This window comes from Lipophrys pholis, assembly GCF_963383615.2.
Source record: "Lipophrys pholis genome assembly, chromosome: 11".
Lineage (NCBI taxonomy): Eukaryota > Metazoa > Chordata > Actinopteri > Blenniiformes > Blenniidae > Lipophrys > Lipophrys pholis.
Genome location: NC_137631.1, coordinates 15,632,244 through 15,651,911, shown reverse-complemented (window position 1 = coordinate 15,651,911; position 19,668 = coordinate 15,632,244). Strand labels below are relative to the sequence as shown.

General features: G+C 41.0%; 3 protein-coding genes across 3 annotated transcripts; 2 read left to right on the top strand and 1 right to left on the bottom strand.

The window, feature by feature from the left end:
* Positions 1-433: 433 nt before the first annotated feature.
* On the bottom strand, positions 434-3,911 carry fbxl13 (F-box and leucine-rich repeat protein 13). The gene is made up of 11 exons (XM_080475468.1): positions 3,822-3,911; positions 3,225-3,354; positions 2,660-2,758; positions 2,362-2,482; positions 2,082-2,244; positions 1,888-2,007; positions 1,525-1,648; positions 1,344-1,424; positions 1,003-1,137; positions 734-897; positions 434-638 (listed from the first exon to the last, which is right to left on the bottom strand). The coding sequence occupies exons 3-11, from the start codon at positions 2,756-2,758 to the stop codon at positions 554-556; spliced, it is 1,092 nt and encodes a 363-aa protein (XP_080331594.1). The 5' UTR covers positions 3,225-3,354; positions 3,822-3,911; the 3' UTR covers positions 434-553.
* Positions 3,028-9,199, top strand: LOC308116938 (leucine-rich repeat-containing protein 17-like). Its single transcript, XM_080475467.1, has 7 exons — positions 3,028-3,284; positions 4,504-4,703; positions 4,814-5,290; positions 5,394-5,596; positions 6,253-6,408; positions 6,865-7,006; positions 7,090-9,199. Exons 2-7 carry the CDS (start codon positions 4,579-4,581, stop codon positions 7,370-7,372), a joined length of 1,386 nt encoding a protein of 461 aa, XP_080331593.1. The 5' UTR covers positions 3,028-3,284; positions 4,504-4,578; the 3' UTR covers positions 7,373-9,199.
* A 5,214-nt stretch (positions 9,200-14,413) lies between these two features.
* Positions 14,414-18,772, top strand: armc10 (armadillo repeat containing 10). Its single transcript, XM_080474456.1, has 6 exons — positions 14,414-14,919; positions 15,993-16,138; positions 16,317-16,451; positions 16,542-16,718; positions 16,898-16,969; positions 17,146-18,772. The coding sequence occupies exons 1-6, from the start codon at positions 14,667-14,669 to the stop codon at positions 17,395-17,397; spliced, it is 1,035 nt and encodes a 344-aa protein (XP_080330582.1). The 5' UTR covers positions 14,414-14,666; the 3' UTR covers positions 17,398-18,772.
* Positions 18,773-19,668: the final 896 nt, after the last annotated feature.

Below are 19,668 nucleotides of genomic sequence, written 5' to 3'. Positions count from 1 at the left end.
GCAATAGTTTCCAGATGCATCATCACAGGCACACAAAGTGTTTGAGCAGCAGGGTTGATTTTCACTAAAGCATTTCATATTTAAAGACCCTGGTATTTCATTTTATTTACAATTTTCCATTTAAAATAAACTTTAAAGAAGCTTGGTTGTTCTACATTTCACTGATATTTTAAGTAGCTAATTGTGCAATGACACAGTCCTGCCAGTTCAAGCTGAATTTGAGTTGTTGTAGAGGAGACATCCCGTCGGATGCATTTCTATTGGATGCTGAGGTACTGTGGTGAACACGCTGGAGAGCAGGGTGAGCCATCAGATATTTAACTCAAGTTCACAACAAGGGAAATGGAATGAATTTGATCAATTTGACTTTTCTTGACCATTTGACACGGATCACAATGTTAACGGCAAGAAACACTTAAAAGAATATACTTTTCATTTCATGGGGTCTTTAATTTTCTCTTTACATCATTTGTGTACTTGCTGGGTGAGTCAGGACTTTGGGCCACTCCACCATTTCCCAAACAATGTTCGGTGACCAAAAGCTCTATTTGGCTCATATTGTGTCCAAACCAGTACGAGGGCCATCATTGCTGTGCTCCCAGTAAGTCACATGTGGCTCCAGCTTCCGGGCAGCGGCTCTGAGAAAACACATGGTCATTGTTCCGGAGGACTTTACCTGCATGACTCTACATCTACAGCAAGTCGTACGTCTAGTTGTGAGTTCTTGTCTTACCTGGAGATGCCACGGCAGCAGACCATTGTGACGGACTTGAGTGGAGGACACAGGCGCTTTAAGTGTCCTATTGTGCGATCGGTAAGTAGAACACAGCCAGTCACATCAAGCTCTCGCAGGTACGGAGATCCACAGGTCAGATACTGCACTGCCATATCTGTCATCTGTGGCCAGACGATAGAAAAATAGAAAATATGGCTTGAATTTACAAGATGAAGGACATATGAAGCATATTTAAAGCCTGTAGGAGTGTTTATGTGTGTTTATACCTTAGGACAACCTGATATCCGCAGTGTGACGAGACCTCTGCAGTGAAATGAGAAGGATCTGACAGCTGCATCTGACAGAGCTGCACAGTGAGTGACATCAACATGCTCCAGGTCGCTCATATTCTTGCATAGCTTCTGCCCAACATAAGAGAGTTGTGTGATAAAATGTTACCGTGCAAAATGGATGAGAAGCAACAATGGACAAAGATAGGCCTTAAAATGAAATGATGCGTTTAAGTGGGATAACATTGTGTCCATTATGTAGATGTGCTTTTTAAGGAAGCATTTTGGGCTCATTTTCTTTCAGTTGCTGATATTTGCAAACGTGACATGATTTGTACCTCAATGCCAAAGTCTGTGACATGAATGCACTCAGCAAGAACCAACTTCTTCAAGTGAATCCCCTTGAGATTAGTTAGTCCCTAAAAGCAACAAATACACATTTACTGACCGCTCCCCACAATAGCCAGATGTACATTCTTCGGGAACAAGTGACGGCAAGTGCAAACGTGTACACCCTACCTCATCCCAGATGTTGCAACCACTGATGTCAAGAGAGTAGATGGAGCTGCCACTCAGCTGCTCCATGGCCACGTCAGTTAGTCTCTCACAGTAACTTAGATTGAGGTGGTACAGTTTACTTAACCTGATAAATGGTGCACGCACACACACGCACACACACGACACAAAAGGTTGCTGCAGTATACTGACCACAATCAGAGGTATGTGTGCTCACATCACCCACATTGTGTGAGGGTTACCACATTTTTAGGGGGAAACTGGACTTAATGATAAGAATAAGCAAGTTGATGTACATAAATAGGACATTAATGTAATGTGCTCTGAAGTAGAAAAGACACCTGAATATGTGAAATCTGAACAAACCTGGACGCGATCATCATGACTGAAATGTCAGTAATGTAACTGCACTGACTGACATTCAGCTCTTGCAGTGTCTTGGCTGAGGCACCTTTGGTCAAATACTGTATCCCATTGTCACTCACCCTGAACACAAAGTGCATGTCAAGCAGCATAATGAAAACGCAATCTGAGACAACAGCTGTCAAGCTCAAACACACCTGCTACAAAGTGAGACATCGAGATACTGCAGGTGTTTTAGGGTGGCCATAGATTTGAGGCTGGCGTCTGTCATTCTTGGGCATTGCGCAACATGGAGTCTGTGGAGGTCTTGTGAGCTGCTGCACAGGGCCTTCCAGCTGATGTCTGTGAGCTGGTTGTTGCCTAAAGCAAACATCAAGGTATAGGAGAGAGAGAATAACTGGACCAGAGTGACAGGGTTTTTTTTTTTTTTTTAAATGTGTATGGAAATGAAGTTTACGGGACACTGAGTGATCTCACCCTCTGTGCTGAAAGACTTCAGTTTGGCTGCTTCAGCGATGGCTTTGAGAGTGACGTCGGAAAGATGAGGAGCATCCAACAGAGAAATGGTCAACAGGCAGCGGCATCTGTCCAATAGTGCCTGTTAGAGAAGAGTGAGACGCAAACTTCTCATTGCTACCAAAGGGTTAAGGGTGTAAGGAGTAAAGAAAGGCGAGAGGTGGCAAAACAAATACTTCTTTAATTTGCACCTTATTTTTTGGCTCTGGATTGAACATTCCTCATCAGTGACGGTGGCTTCAGAAATGAGAACACTTACCAGAACACAGTTATCGGACAGGGTGGGCATGTCATCAATTACAATCTCTTTGAGTGACGAGCATCCAGCGGAAATATATCTGAAGCAATTTACTGTCATCTTGGAGGAGGGAGGAGGGAGAGAAGGGGGGGGGGGGGGGGGGAGGAAAATGTGAGCTGGAATCTGAATCATTCTCCTGGATGCAGTTTCAGTTTGGCCTTTAAGTTTTCAGTGGCCCGTAAAGTCAAACCATGCATCTGGAACCAAACTAATGCACATTCCCTTGGGAAAGTGGGTTTTCATGTTGTAGTGCATGTGCTGTGTTTTGGAATATACACATGCCGAGTGGGTGGACCAGAGTTCATTGTATAAACCCAACCCCCCTCCTGGCTCTACGTTGCCTCCCTTTCACATCCCAAACCATTTGCTCCGCGCTCTCACTCGGTGCAAATGTGGACCAGTGTGAAACAAGAGCAGGCACGTGGAAACTAACAGGAGTGACTGGATTTATCCAAGACTGACTCGGGAGGAAAAGAACAGTGAAATTCAGAGGCAAGCCCACACTGAGAAGAGTATACCAACTAACCTGTGTACATCCAGACAAGTTGAGGTGGAAGAGATTGGAGCAGCCCTGTCCTGTCCTCAGGTAGATAAAACCTTCATCTGTCAACCTGTAGCAGTAGGCCAGACTCAGGTATTGAAGGTTGAGACCGTTCCTGTTCAAAATTAGTAGTCGAGTGTAAGAAAATAGAGACAAATACCTATTTTTGTCATTTTTCCAAGAAGATTGTGGTTTTGTTTTTTTCTTGAATAAATCGAACTTAGTTTGATTGAATATTTCAGAAGAAAAACATCAGTCAAACTACAACACATACTAAAAAAAAACATCTTTGAGAGAGAGAGAGAGACAGAGAAACAACACAATCAACAATTATATAGTCAAGAAGTTATAAATACCACATTTGCTCCTCTAAATAATTCAGCTCACAAAGACCACACCGATTGCACAATAATATACAAGTTGGCTACAACTCGACAAAAACAAATGTGGACATTCTGGAGACTTGGTGTCAAGAAACCAAAGAAAATGAGCATAAGGCAAGGGCATTTGTAATCACAGTTGAGTTGAAGCTGGAGTACTAAATTAAAGTAGAGAAAAAGCCTTGGAACTTCTGGTGTTTACCTGGAAAGTTGCTTCAGAGTTTCATTTGTTACAAGGGTGCAAGAAAGATTTAGGTAGAGCAGAGAAGGACAGTTCTCCACAATCCTCTGAATCATCAAATCCTGTTATAGAGCAGAGCCAGATGTTATGCTCAGTTGCCTCAGGAATGTCTTTAGTACAAGATTGATTCTATTGGACGAGAAACCAGTTACCAATAATTCATCGTTAATCTCTGTGTCAATAAAAGCAAGAAAACCCAGAAGACTGACAGAAAAATGCACATGTGATATATGAAGATGAAATATTTGTATTCATAACTGGGACACACCATGGGCACACTTCACAATCTTTACTCACAGTTACATTTCGGCATTCTGACACATTGAGCTCCTGGAGATTTCTGCACTCACCTGCGAAAAACAAGAGATAAAATTAGAGAAGAGCAGAGTCTTCGAGCTTTAGGCTATGGTAACCATTTCTGGAAAAACAATCATTTAATTAGGTAACATAGTATTGGACATTGATTTATTATATCTCATCTAAGAATCAAGATGTTTCACAAGTGTCTTATAATTCAAAGTCACATAAAGTATATGTACAGAGATCTTGTCTCCTACGTAATGATTCTGTGTTCCACAAGGTAAACAGCAGCAGTCGCAACAATAACTCTGTTGCCCTTGCACCTTTTGCATCTCTTTTCAAGCCTTGAGACCTTTCATCACAAGCTCCTGCTTTGACCCAAACGCCTCCTTCTGGAAAGACTGCTGCAGGGCTCACAATGCGTGTGAACTCCTCTCTCCTGCTGGCCTCTCTGCTCCTGCTCCTCCTCCCATCCACTGAGATGAAAAGGCCAGGAAAGGGCAGAGGCCTCAAAGGAGCGAGACATAAACTTACACGTGACAGGTATGGGTTTGATTTATACAATACATCCTTCACACTGTCACAACCTTTAATAACCTTGCACAGACTGTGAACAGCTGGAAATAGACCGTGTTGTGTTTGAAAATTGTCAGGGTGAGAGGTGTCGGGCGTCACGGCCGGTCGCGTGTCTCTAGGCTTGTGCCACCCAGCTGCTCAGAGTCTATAGAAGCTGGACAGGTCTTTGTGGATTGTCAGGGCCGTCGTCTCAACGCCGTTCCTGCCTCGAAAACATGGTCACAAGAGCCCAAGCACCTCCTCCTCGCCCGCAATCGCATCAAAGTCCTCCGTGACGGGGCCTTCTTGGGATATGAGGGTTTAACCAGTCTGGACCTGCAGCAGAACCAGATCTCTCTAGTGGAGGAAGGCACTTTTGAGGGCCTGACACAACTTACAACTCTCCTGCTGCAGCACAACCAGCTGGGAACACTTAGCGAGGAGGCGCTGATTCCCATCCCAAACCTTCGGTACCTGCGTTTATATGACAATCCCTGGATCTGTCTCTGTGGAATGGAGAGTCTCATACGCACTCTTCAGGTCCCAAGCAACCGTCATGTTGGTAATTATGCTCGGTAAGTGAATTCAACCATCTCGCAGTATAGCTCTGATGATGACTTCCACAAGTCATATTTTGAAGCACAGAATAAAAAACAAATTCTATGTCTCCTCTGCTAGGTGTGCAGAGCCTACGAGGCTAAAAAACATCAAACTGAAGCAGATTGATCCTGAGTTACTGTGTAAGGAGTTAGACCCAACCAGCAACCAAACAGACCCTGCACAACCTGCGGAGCCCAGTCCAATTCGAGGCAAATATGATGCCACCACGCTGTGCCACACCTACCTTTTCCCAGAAGTACGAATGGACTGCAGTAACCGAGGCAAGCTCATAAACAGAGTATATGTTCCTGAATCTGATTGACTAGCTCTAACTTACCTCAATGCACATTTCATCACACATGTTTGTTATATAACTGCAGGGTTTGGAAAGTACCTGTGGCTTGTCAGAGAGCATGTATGTTCATGATGAAATACCTCTGAGTGTATGACTGGAATGACTAAACTTTCATTTCTCAAAGATTTCTTATGGCATGGAGGAGCAAAACATACACATCTGGCTGCCCATGTGTTTTCATTCAATTCTCTGTTCTTTGTTTCCTCAACCTCTGATCAATCTCACATCATAGTTACTTGTCACACTATAACATTGAAGGAAGTAACCCATCTGGCTGGAAGCATTTTTATTTTTTTTTACTGAGAGACTAAATCAACTGATTTGTTAAAAAAAAAAAAAGCCAAATACTGGGAAGAGGCCAGATTTTTAGAGTCAAATTCAAGTAGAGAACAGTTTACCCTTGAGTCATTTATTTTGCACTTGTAGAAGCATAAGTAGTTTAAAGAATTCATAGTTCAGAAGAAAAATCTATCCCTTTCATTACAGAGCACATACAGCATGGTGCAAACATATCTTGGCAGATGTAAATGATTTGATATATTTTGGTGACCACTTCCATCAATGTTTCCTTTTCATCTCCAGGTCTAACTGAGGTGCCTACGGGCATTCCAGAGGATGCCGTGCATATCGATCTATCTCATAATGAAATCAGACATCTCAAAGCCAAAACTTTTCACGGAGCAAGTAGTCTCAGGACGCTTAACCTCAGTAATAACCGCATGGAGCATCTTGACAAAGGTAAATTGATAAAGTGATGTAATTCCTTAATAATACCAGTCAAATTTAATGAGTACAGTATTGTTTTAATCCGTCAATAGCACTTGAAATTTTGAGAATGGAAAAGTACATGTATGCAGTATGTTATTGAGATGGATCACATGGTGAGTCAAAAGGTCAAGAACAGTTATACAACTGCTGCAGACTTCTGTTTTCCCGTTTGTCTTTTCAGAGCTGTTCTGTCATGTTTGTGTATACAGTGTTAGCGTTATTCATGGAGGAGATAGCTGGGATAGTGGGAAACGTTACATAATGATTTTGCGGAAGTGTTTCAGAAACATCTGAAAAAAATCTGAATTTCCTATTAGAGTTTTATTGTGCCACTTGCTTTTTTCTTACTTTACCTGGCTAATTGTAATTGTTTAATTGGTTTCATTATTGTATACTGTATATAGATCTTTCCTTTCCTTTACCCAGGTTCCCTGTCTGGGCTCTTGCATCTTCGCGAGCTGGACTTGTCTGATAACGGTCTGCATTTTGTTCAACATGGGGTTCTTGAGGACCTCTACTTCTTATCGAAGCTCAAACTAGTTGGAAACCCATGGATGTGTGATTACAGGTGGGTTCTTCTGCTCTAAAATCATTTTTAACACCTTTTCATGCAAATGTATAACTAAAAACCAATTCTGCTTTTTTGTTCAGCATCCATTACATGGTGTACTGGCTCCGCCTGCATCCTGCGGTGAGGCACTCGGGCCTGCAGTGTCACTCTCCCCTTGAACATGCTGGAGACAGTGTGGAGGAGTATGTACGTTCGTACAACAGAGGGTGTCCAAAGGACAGACAGCCCAACCGACTGAATAAGGACCAAACGGACCCTGAGCTTTGGAACACACCGCTGGAACTCCAGGGAGAGCTGGAGGAGGAGCTGGAGCCAAGCCACTTAAGAAAGCCAAAAAAATATGAGATCATCAGGCTTTCCTGATTTAAATGAACATCAAAGAGTTGTCTTTCTCGTCAAAATCAATGTTTACAACAAATCTCTAAATTACCATATTTTGCATTGGTCACAGAACACATAAGAGAAAAGTGGCTGTTTTGCAAAAAAGAGTTTAAATATAAAATAAAATAAAAAGTAATCATCAAAACTCACTGATACTGTTTAGGCTGCGCCACTCAAGAGACTTGCAGCCTCGAAGGTTGAGATGGGTGACAAAAATGTGGTAATTCTGCAGAATGTCCTTCATTATACGGTCTGTTATCCAGTCTTTGCCCACTGAAAAGTTGATCTAAAAAGGGCAGAAATTGGAGCACATATTTTTCTGTGGTGTTAGAGTGGAACATCTAGAATGCAATAAACACAAGAAGCAGTTACTCAGTACTCACTTGACTCCACAGTGTGTTTGACTGGATGATAGTTTTCCATGAGCAACAGACCTCTGCACAGTTCAGCAAGTCTTGTAATTCTAAATATTGGAAGACCTGGGGGGGAAATAAATCAGAATGAGAATCTGATATCAGAAAAAAAGTTAGGTGGTGTTTATCGAAAAGTAAACACATTTGAAATTCTCAATACATTCTTTGTAAAGTCAAATGCAAAACAAGTGCACAAAAAGAAAATGAAGTAATTTCAATAGTGAACGTTTGACTGATATAATTTCTCCCTAAATTTCCAGGTGTATAAAATGTTTTGCTGATGTTGCTTTAGTCCCTCAGACTGAGTTCAGTTCCAAACTTAACACTTTGCGAGGCACCATAATGTGAACAACCCGCTCCTGTTTTTCTCCACACACCGTCCTATTGAGGCGTTATTTATGAGGAGAGGTGTCAGGCTTAAACACCAGTGTAAATAATGCCAAAACTGCACGAGCTTTGTGGGACCAATGTGAATCCGAAAAAACCCTACAACTTAGAGAATATCACACTGTTGCAAGTAGTCCTAGTTATGCACTCGAGGCCTGGTTGACGAAGAAACATAAATAAGTAAAGAGTGCAATAGATTAGAGCGTAATATAAAAAACAGACAGAAAAGTAAGACAAATAGGCACAAAAGAAACAATATACAGTATACGGTGTTTACAATAGCAAACAGATAAATAAGCAGATAATTAGGCGTGATGTCAGTGCAAGTTGTGAGGGCTGCAGAGCTACATAGTGTGCATACTAAAGCAAAATGGGCTGCAGCCGAGTGTATTCAGCGACCTTAAAAGAAACTGAACATATGTTTACAGTGGACTCCACTTTCAGTGTTATGTAACAGATATGATCTCACCACTGAGTACTTGCAGAACAGGGAAGCTGCAGTTTCAAAACCAAAGCCAACATCTTTCTCTGAGGAGACTGATCACGTTCTCTTACTATTTGTAAAAAAAAAAAAAAAAAAAAGGAATGTGATTGAGCTGTCCTGTAAGGGAACCTACCTTCAGTGAGAGGCTGTTTGGAAGCAATGAAACTCCATCACATCTTTCTCCATCCCAGTGTGTGTTGCTGTTTTCATTAAAACTCATTTCCAAACCTCTGCAGGAGTCATATAAACACACAAACAGAAGCAGAGAGCTGATCCTTGTTGTGTTCTTTTCATTGTTTAAATTCTAGGTAAAGTGTTTTTGTGGTTTTGTTTATATTCAGAGTAACAACAGTACATTCACTCGGCACCAGAAGAGATTATGCAAACCCTAAAGTACCCAAAACATTCCACGGACCTTAGGAACCTGAGTCATGGAGTTTCTTGGAGGATGTTTATCTGCTTGGAAAGATAGACTGTGATAATCCCATTTTTGAATGTTTTCAATAAAACTACAAGTTAATTCTCACCTTGAAGTCCCCCTTGAGTTCTTTTTAAGATTACACCATGCATCAAAAATGTGTTTGAGAGAAGCAGCCTTTATTAAGGGCTCAAGGTTTTCGATAGCAGGAAGAATGAAAATAAATTTAGAATTCTTCATTTTGTAGGTATAATAGTATGAATTTCTACAACTTCTTTTTATCTGAGAAAACATTTTTTTTAGGTTCCAAAAACACCACAAAGACACGTCAATTGGGCTGATTCCCAGAGTTAAAGGTGCACAGGGATAAAATGAGTCACATGAGTGGGTGTATACAGTCTGAAATACATGGTTGTAAAAAAAAAGACTCAGCTTGGACACGTTTTATAATCCCAGTGAATGTTTGCTCTGTTCATATACAAGAAAGAGCTACAGCGTGCAAAAACTGCACATCCAAAATATTGAAGCAAACAGTCCTTGCTATCGTTTTTTTCACTCAAAAGCATTTAAATGGTCACCTACCAGCCTTCGCCCTCCTGAGTAATTTTACCCAGTTCAGCCATTTGGTGAATGTAACCAGCTGGCATTTCCTCTGAAAGTGCTTCTGGGTCATGTCCATCTTCAAAGCCAGCTCGATGGCATGGCTCTTGCTCTGCACAATGAACTGTTTCCATTTCCTGTCACTGAACAGCAAACACACAGCTCATCAATAATTCAGTGAGCACAGGTAGGATCTCAGGCACCATCATTAACTCATCATGACAGGAACCAAACAGTGACACCCACAAAATATTGGTGGATTAATTTCATTTAATATAATGACGCTCTGAGATGAAGATTCTTATAAAAAAAGACAAGAGAATGACAGATGGGTGAAAATATCCGCTGTGGAGATAACAGACAGGTACACTGGACAAGTGAAAGGTGATATATGAAAGAGAATATCCTCGCCCACTTGTTAACAACTATCCAGAGAAAGTGCTGAGGCCTGTTTAGGATTACAGCTGAGTCACTCTGCTTAGCTTTATTTGTGTTTGTTTTTTTCTGAAGCTGCGCAGAATAAAGTTTACAGGACTGGGTTTATCATATGCTACAAACAAGACACGAGTTTCTGTAACCACATGAGAAAGTCACAGAGCTCTGAATGACTGCTCCACCCACACTTGTCTCATTGGTCTGATTATCCCAAGACACAGGCTGACTTCAATCAACCAATTACAAACAGATTGAACTGATTCCGAGGCTTTGGTAGGCTCGTATTTTCTCCTGTTCTCAAGTTGTCTAAATAAAGAAAGGACGTAGTATGAGTGATCACCGTCTGGGCTGGTGGTTCTAATCGACTGTCTGCTGCTCTCCCGGATTCCAGTGGATTCTGTGGTTGCACTCACTGTCATGGCGTCTCCATTTGGGTAAACACAAATACAGCTCTTGATTTCATTCTAAATGGTTAAATGTAAACTCTTTTGTTCCTAACTTTATTCAGTGGTAGATAGGAACATGGCTATGCATTTTCCTTCAATTAAGTTTATTTCAGCCCATGTTTTGAATTGTAATGTTTACATATATAAGTGCTTGAAAGGCCTTGACCCCCACTTATGTCTGACTTCTTGCTCTCCTCCACTACTGCTTGCTTAGGTCGTTGAACCAATGTGTATGTGAATCTCAGATTGAGACGTTTGCTGGACTGCATTTGCTTTTGCAGAAGTGAACTTTCGTAGAGCTTCCAAATTCTATTCATTCCTTAAATGCTTGAATTGAAACATAATGTGACACTCGATTAACCCTTAATTAATCAATCTGACACCAACTGTTGTAGATTTAGTCCTGACATCTGTTTTGTAACATGCTCTTATAAATTGAAGTTGTTTTAAGTGTGCTTCATAAGAGAACAGACTGGACTTTTTTTTGTCTTCTCCTATTTTCCAGGGTTTCTTGGTTTTGTGCTCTGTTCTTCAGCTGCATTTGTTTTCTTCCTCAAAATGGTGAGTAGTTCAGTGTTCAATGATGCAAGCAACATATATTAATGTCGTCTTTATTTTCCATTAGGTTACAATACTGCACATGCCTTTGACCTCTATGAGAGCCCAGGAACTTCTCACCAGCATCATTCTGAATTATCCTTGAACACAAACTCTGCCAACAAGCACCAAGCAAGGCGATTGCAAAATGTTGTCCCCCTTCAGAGAGAACCCATCCATTATAGAAACCAAGATGAAGAGGACACCTTCAGTAATACAGGAGATGTGGTGCAAAGGCAGCCAGACCCCAGACGGCAGTTTTCAGAGGCCCAGCCCACTCCTGTACAGAAGCATGAATATTCAAATGGACACTACCATCCCTTTGGCCAGTTGTTGAAGCAGCACACACCAGATCTTTGGAAAGGTGTCAGTTTCCCAACAATGAATCATTTCAAGCGATTTATTGAGTCTTTGAAGGTCTCCTTCTTAACACCAGGAAGTGACGCAAGCAGACATTTTCAAACTGCACGGGAAACTATGAAAGATGTTGACGAGTCTTCTATGGGCTACAGGTCTAATTTTGCACAAGAAGGTACTCCCCACGATGACGACAGTCCAGCGGAAGTTGGGAACTACAACATGCCAAAGGAACAGTTCTCCCTCCCAAATCCTGCTGGCTCCACTAGTCTCACTTCTCTGCGTGGTTATGACAACCCAGCATCTAATTTGGGCTCTGCTCCCTACCCACACCATTCTGCAGCCACAGGATATGTTTTGAGTGATTTAGCTGATAGCGGTCATCCTAGGGAAAAGGATGACCTTTTCCAAAGAACTTCTGAAAATCCCTTTGGTAACAGGCAGCTGGGAGAGACGCACTTTCCCTCTGGCTCATCCTATGGAATGGACTCTTCCCAACGGGGCCATGTGGCTGCATCCTCAAACAACCCTTCACACAGCCAGTCTCAGGATTTCAACTACTATTCAAGCAATATACCCAAAAGAAATCCTTCAAATGCAAAATATACCCCATTAGATGATCAAATGCCGCCAGTCGGCTTTAATCTCAGAGAAAACCTCCAAAGAGGGACTCAAAGTAATGATGCCCCACAACAAAGGCCACCATCTTTGAATAATCTGGTTAAAAGTTTATATGCACCAAGTAATCGGCTCTACAATCGCAAAAAATTGCATAAACAAAGGCGACCACCACCAATGGCAGGTAGGTCATATCAACCCACAATAGGCACAGAATTAAAGGATACAAGTTCTACTCCCACTATCTACCAGCCTGCAAATGATGAACGTGGACCTCAACAACAGCCCAACACATCTAACTTGCTTAGGATGAGGCCCCCCAGCTCTTTTCGAGGCTCCAGCAGACCTAATAGCTATTCTAGATATCAGAAAGTCAATCCCATTCACACTGTCTTGACTGCTCAGGATAGAATTGAGGAGACATCAGACCCTTTCATTCAGAATTTGGCCTCTGTTATGCAGACTCAAAATGGCAACACAGTTACCAGACCTAAAGGGATGACCTCTTATGGCACTAGAAATTCAAAACGCCAATTTTCTGTGCCACAGAGACGGAGTGTTGTCCAAAATGATGGATACAAGAGGGCAAAAAGATTTGGCCTTCAACAAGGTAAAGACAAGCTAAAGACAATTCCAGTCAGTTTGAAAAGACAAACCAGAAACTCTGTCTACTGGCCTTCTGAACTGCAGTCTGCACTCGACGGCTGTGTGTATTGGGCAAATGAAGACAAAAGAAATGGCCGTGGTCCTAAAACATCAATATTCTCCATGAATGCATTGGTGAAGTCAAGAAACCGCTTGGGAAGAGCCACGACACAGCACTCAAAAGTCTGTTATACACCTAATCAGCAGGCTCAGAAGCAAAGTTCTATAAACCAGTGGAAACTTGCTCTGCGACAACAAAATTTTAAAAATGAAGCGTACTGAAATGCAAAAGCCACAAGAATCAGCCTTTCAACTAAGGTAAAGGATTACTTTTCATTGTTTTCCTGATAAACATTACGTGCTGTACCTTCTCATTTGATTGTGTTGGTGATTATGATTGATATCCTTCAGTTGTTAAAAAAAAATCCTTATTACTTGTAAATGTTGAAGTCATTGTAAATGTGTATAAATACTGCTCGTCGTCATAACTCTTGCATGTCTTATTTCCTATTTACTTGTAGGTTACTGTGCCAACAGTGAGTCAATGCAAATATGAGTAAGTATATATTTTCACTGCTTTATTCCTACACTGTAAACTATGGAAAATTAACTTTTTTTCCTTTCCCCCCCTTTTTCTTTTTTTTAAGGAACGCTTCCAGCAGCAGATTAACTTTGTTCCATTCAACTGCTATTAAAAGTAAAGGACTGACAGAATTTCAGGATTTCACTTGTTTTGATTGTCGCATGAAATAAACAGTATTTCTATCTTTATGATCATTCTTATCACCTATTATGATCACCTAAAAACAAACCACAATCGTTTGGCCTGGGATGGCCACAAACTCATGTCCTAAAGTAAATTTGAATCATGTGTTGAGCTTGACTACAATACAGTACATCTTGTTAAAGTTGTTGGCCTTCTCGGAACACTAAATATCCTGTGTCTGAGGTTTTTGCTGCAAGGTTCATGTGAGATTATATGTAGGACACAATTTTAAAAACTACATGCTATTCACTAGTCCACATGATGTTCTGCAATGAGTTGAGGTTTTACTAGAAAGAAAAGTGAGCCACCATGTGTTCACCTCCAGAAAAGCCACAAGCTTACAGACTGTAAGATCCGAACGTTTTTCAGAAGCTGTCTTCAATCATTGGGACATGACGGACAGTCAACAGTGTGCATACCATTTCAAGTTATTCATTTTAATTGACAGGACGTCACCTGTAACTTACTTCACAAACATGTCATGGAACAACTTGCCTTGCATGTTTACGGCAGTATAGCATGTCACACTCTTTTAGAACAAGCTGTGTTTGCAAAGTCCATATTTTGTTTCTGACGCATCTAAAAACAGAATAGATAATCCCATATTGAGCTTTCATTGGCTCTTCATTTGGAAATTAATTGTTGCTAGGAAACATGTAAAATTTGGCCTGCCTTAAATGTTGGCCAACTAAAACATCGCTGGGTTCTTTAAGTATAGCATACAGAATCTTTAATGTAGTTTTGCACACCGAGAAAAGGTTTCATGTTCTTGTAAGTGCTCTTCGGATAACTCTTATTGGAAAAACGTGCTATGATATTGGATCATATTTTTGGTCATGGGAAGCCCACATACTGGCACTCTGGGAAAGTTTTTATTGGCCATGCCAAGCTGGCCCGAGACAACGGCAGAAAAGTGTTGACAACTGTGGCTTATTATCAAACTTCTCCATTTTTTAAACTGTCGCAATTTGCTCGGAAGGGCTTTGTTGTAGTCTGTCTGGGTTTCAAATGGTTTCAGCTCGCTAATGAACCCGGCTGGTGAGCTAGTGTGTCTTTGTTTAGAGCGTTTCGGGGCTTAACGTTAGCTAGCTCCCAGGGCTTAGCGGCAGCATGGAGGATGGCAGCAGACTCGGTAACATGAAGGCTTTGCTCGGCATCGTTGCCGGAGCTGGAGCTTCCTACGGCATATACAAACTTATTAGCGGGGGGACTCTCAAGAGAAACAAGAAGAGTGTGACGAGTGAAAGCTCGGCGAGTGTGAAGAGCGGTCAGCAGAGTGAGGTGAAGCTCCAGCCCGGCAGCCTGCTGGCTCGAGTGTCCGGACTGGACGTGGTGTGTCCCCGGCCGGTGGATGTTACATCAGGTAAGAAGCACACAGATGGAAAGTAAAGCCAAAGAACAAATTCACATGATTGAAAGCAAAGGGTTACTTTATTTGCTACCTTTACGAGAGACGTTTATAAAACGGCAGTGAGTGGAATGATTTCTTTGGGGGAAACAATATATGTTCTCAACCTATATTTAAAAAAACAAAAGTGTTGGACAATGATCATAATTGAATATATGCCCATTTCTGCTTTTGTATAAGCACTCAAGTGTTCTGATTTTCAGTTGCACAGTAAATTTATCCTTATGTCATCGTTGAAGCTTATTGAAGAGGTACGAGCCCGTATCTTATTTATAATGGAGCCATGAGAATCCATCCATTAGTGAAGCAAACTCCAGCTTGAACAATCATCCGTTCTGCTGTGACGCAGCTGTGCCGGCCTACTGTTGTTTCCTTTTCATCATTATGAACATTTTGTTTGGATCTACTGTAATATACACTATATGAACACAAGTATCCAGATGCTTGACTATTTTACCACAGACTATTGCATTGGCATTTTATTTTAATAAGTACACTTTAAGATAAAGTTGTCTCCCATTTGATGCTTAAACAGTGCCCCCCTTTCTTAGAGGGCCTTCCACAAGATTTTGTATTGTTCATTTAGGAATTTATGAGGTCATGCACCAACATCTGATGAGAAGGCCTGGCTCGCAGTGGCCCTTCCAGTTCATCCTACAGGTGCTGGAAGGTGTTGAGGTCAGGGCTCCGTTTGTGCAAGTCTGGAACCTCCACACCAAACTCATAAAACCAAACATTTATGGAGCATACTTTGTGTTTTACGCATGTTGCCACAAAGTTGGGTGCATACCATTGTCTTAAATGTTCTGTATGTGCTGGATTTTGGATGTCTGATTGAAATGAACAAATTCAGTAAATAGCTGATGTGACCAAATATGTTTTGTCCATTTAGTAAGTACTTAAGTCGAGACATTTATCTCCTAACAATTACCGTCTTTTTAGTACATCCAATCAACCAACCTGTAATTGTTCATCGTTTTTGATCATGCCTTGTGCGGTGGATAAGATATTTTTATGTGCTCCATCAGGTGACATCATACATCAATCCCCCAACAATCTGGAGCCCCAGCACCTGAAAATGCTGCTCTCGTGTCTGCAGAACAACAATAATCCAACTGACCGGTGTCGGATTCTCCTCATGATTGGAAATGCTGCTGCTTTTACTGTGAACCAGGTCCAGTACAAAAACCGCTAAACCTAAAGTCATTCAGCCAAGAATCGGAATGCTTTTTAACTGAATATTACATTGGTGGAAAGCGAGCCACTATTTTCAGTGATATGCAAGTCCACTGTATGATGTGTAAACTTGTCTTTCTTTGTATTTGTGTTTTCCTGCTTTATTGATTTCTCAGAATCTAATACGGGAATTTGAAGGGATTCATATCATAGCTGGTTTCCTTTCTGACCCTGCCGCAGAGGTTAGGGTGCACACTTTGAACGCTTTAAACAATCTGTCTATGAACATCCCAAATCAGGAACAAGTTAAGGTATATTGTTTATTCTACACAACAATCTTTTCCCCAAATTTATATCTGTATTTTAGAAAAGATGTCTCTAAACTTATCTTGTCTTTATAGGTTTATGTACCACAAGTGCTGGAACTGATTGAAATGTCACTAGTGAATTCTGAACTTCAGCTCAGTGCTCTGAGGCTGCTGACAAACCTTTCAGTCACCGACACTCATCAGCACTTACTGAAGGAATCCATTACGCTGCTACTGTCTCTCCTGGTTGTGAGCAATGAAGCATTACAGGTTTGTATTAAAGGTTAAGTTCTTGATAAACCTGACCAATTCCTGTTCTCTATGAACAAAACATTGATATGTCTGTGAGAGACAGTCAATTTCCAGAATAAATGTTTAAATGGCCAATTGGCAGGCGGGTACTTTGACTGAAAAGAGGATCTGAGAAGTGTCTCTTGTATTTGTTTCAGGTTCAAACTCTGAAAGTACTAGTGAATCTGTCATCTAATCCAGATATGATGGACGACATTGTTCAAGCTCAGGTGAGATGTAAAAACAGATTTTGATATTATCTTGTGTTACTGGAACAACCTGTGTCGTTTGCCTGTTTAGATGAAACCCATCCTTTACGCTTTCAGTTTGAGATAATGTCGTCAAAAGTTCAGCCTTATGTTAATTTCTCACAAATCTTCTTTCTGATCTTTTTTGTTCTCCCCAGGCACCAGCTTCTGTGGTGCTCTTATTTGACCAAAGAACGTCTCTTGCGGTACTCCTGCGTCTCCTGACCTTTGCGGGGAACTTGAAGGCCTGGAGGCCTTCTGCTCAGGTGGCCGATGAACTGAGGAGGAAGCAGGATTGTCTCTTCCGGGTCATGTTGGATGAATCTTCCCAACTCCACAGCAGACTCGTCCAGCTGCTATCACACCCCGACGTGGAGATCCAGGCTCACGTTGATCGTATCTTGACATAGACTTTTCTTTCTTTCTCCCGATACATACAGATTTTGCTTCCACCCAGTTTGCCAAAGCCACCAATTTGTCACCTTCCCAGTTTTAAATTCTTTTCACATCAGTTTCACCCCGCTGCCCCTAATACTAGTATCTACAGTCTTCTCTATCAATATTTTCGCATGTAGCTAAACTCACCAGCCACACTCCCTTGGTTTCTTCCTTCTTCAGGTAACAGATGATGGGCGGAGGATGAACGTGTTCATTCAGTAGTGTTAAACAAGCCACCTCCTGCTGCCGATACTTTTTCTTTCTTCAAAGACCCACAGTGCCCTTTCCTCACCAACTCTACCTAAAAATCTCTGAAGCTGTTTTCCAGGTGAAATTTGAGTCCAACCCCACTGCCAAAAGTTTTCTAGTGAATGTTGCGGCATGATCCTGTTGCACGACCTTGTGTGGTTGAGAGAGACACTTAGCTGGTGAGCCAACAGGTTTATTGCGGCCCACTTAAGCAGACTCTGGCAATGATCCACAGCTCCAGTCCTGACAAATTAATTGGCTTGATGGATTATTGAAGTAGTGTTGTTTTTTTAAGTAAACATAATCAATGTTTTCCCATTTGAGAAGCGGTAATTCAGCACAGGTTTGACCTCCGGATTTAGGAGGATTTTGAAGTTGACATTCTTGTGAGAAAAGTGTTGAGGCACTTGATTAGGATGCCATCTGATAATTCTGACTTTGTAGGAGCTCTGAAACGGCTGTGCACTATGGTTGATACAGGATGTCCTTGTGTTATTTGTCTCAATGCCTGAAAAATCCCCGAGGGAGGAGCTGGAGGAAGTTGCAAGGGAAAAGGATGTCTGGATGGCTGTGATCATGATACAAATATGCATCTTGAAAATCTTTTCAAAGTGGCATACTAGCGACCGTATTGATTACTGTATTCGCAATGTCTATAATGTGTTCTTTAAATGAAGTGGCCACTGAATGTTAGATATAAGCCTTGCTGCCATATTAAGCTATGCACTAATAAGGTCCTATCCACTCTTCATCTTCTGCAGGACTGGAGTTGTGGACAGTAGCTACAGACACGAGGGATGGGTGTACATGCATGATAAATGTGACTTGGTTGATGCAGGAATTTTAAGGCATGTACCAGTTTGAGTGTAAATGCTGCACTTTTTTATGTTCAGACACTGACTTTGTTAAATCCAAATCTGAATCTCAGGCTATTATAGTTTACCAGAACCTGTACAGCAGAAGACTGATTTCCTTGTGAATTAGATTATCATATTTATTTAATGATGTTAGTAAGCATTTTGCCTATAAAATGAGAATCTATGTTTGTTATGTCTGTTTGGATGGTTTAATAAATGCCCAACATGGTATGTGACTTCTATTATTGCCTTTCTCTTGTCTGTGTTTTTCTGTATTGTGAAGATTTGATGTGTAACCAGTCACCCAAGGAAACTCTAACATCTGAAAATTCAGATCTTAAAATTATGTTTGTGATGCAGAAAGAAAAACAAAAAACTTACCATGCCTTGCGGGGGGGGTTAAAGTACCAGTTAATTCTCAAGGTGCTCCTGAGACCTGCAGTGCAGTGCAGGTCAGTCTAAATTACTGTGGCTTGTTTTTAAAGCTCTCAGACGAAACACCAAAATACCTATTTAGTAGTTATTTTTACTTTTGCCAGACAAAACATGGAGAAATAACTTGTAGTGATAAGTTTTATTCCCAGAGCTGGAACAAAGATGGACTATGGGATCCTAGTTTAGTGGACGATGTATGTTCTCTCAAAATACAAAAAAACATTGTTAAACAAAATTTAACCTAGTCAGAATTTATTTTCTTGAGATTCATTAGTTCAAAATAGCAAATGCTTGTAAAACTATTTGCAATGGGCTTTTCAATTTGTATCCTCTACATGCACTACAAAGTTTGTTTGGTGAGGAAAAAATCATAAATGAAAATGTCTTAAACGAAACACTAAGTCCGGAAATACATGTAGCTGTACTGAGGAAACATAATAAAAAATAAACTTGTTGTATTTTGCAGGTTTGCATTGTTTGTTTGCCCAAAGTGGCTGCTAAAGGGTAAAACTGTTGACACTGTTTGAATTTTTCCATTTTACTGTGTGTGTAAGTAACTATATTCCAGGTCTGATTTCATTTATTGACAAGCCTTTAACTTTTTTTATGATGTCATTTGATTTATGGTATTTTTCATTAACATTTTTCAGTTTATGTGGGAAACAAATGTATTATGTAGTCGGTCTCGTATAGTAAAGCTCT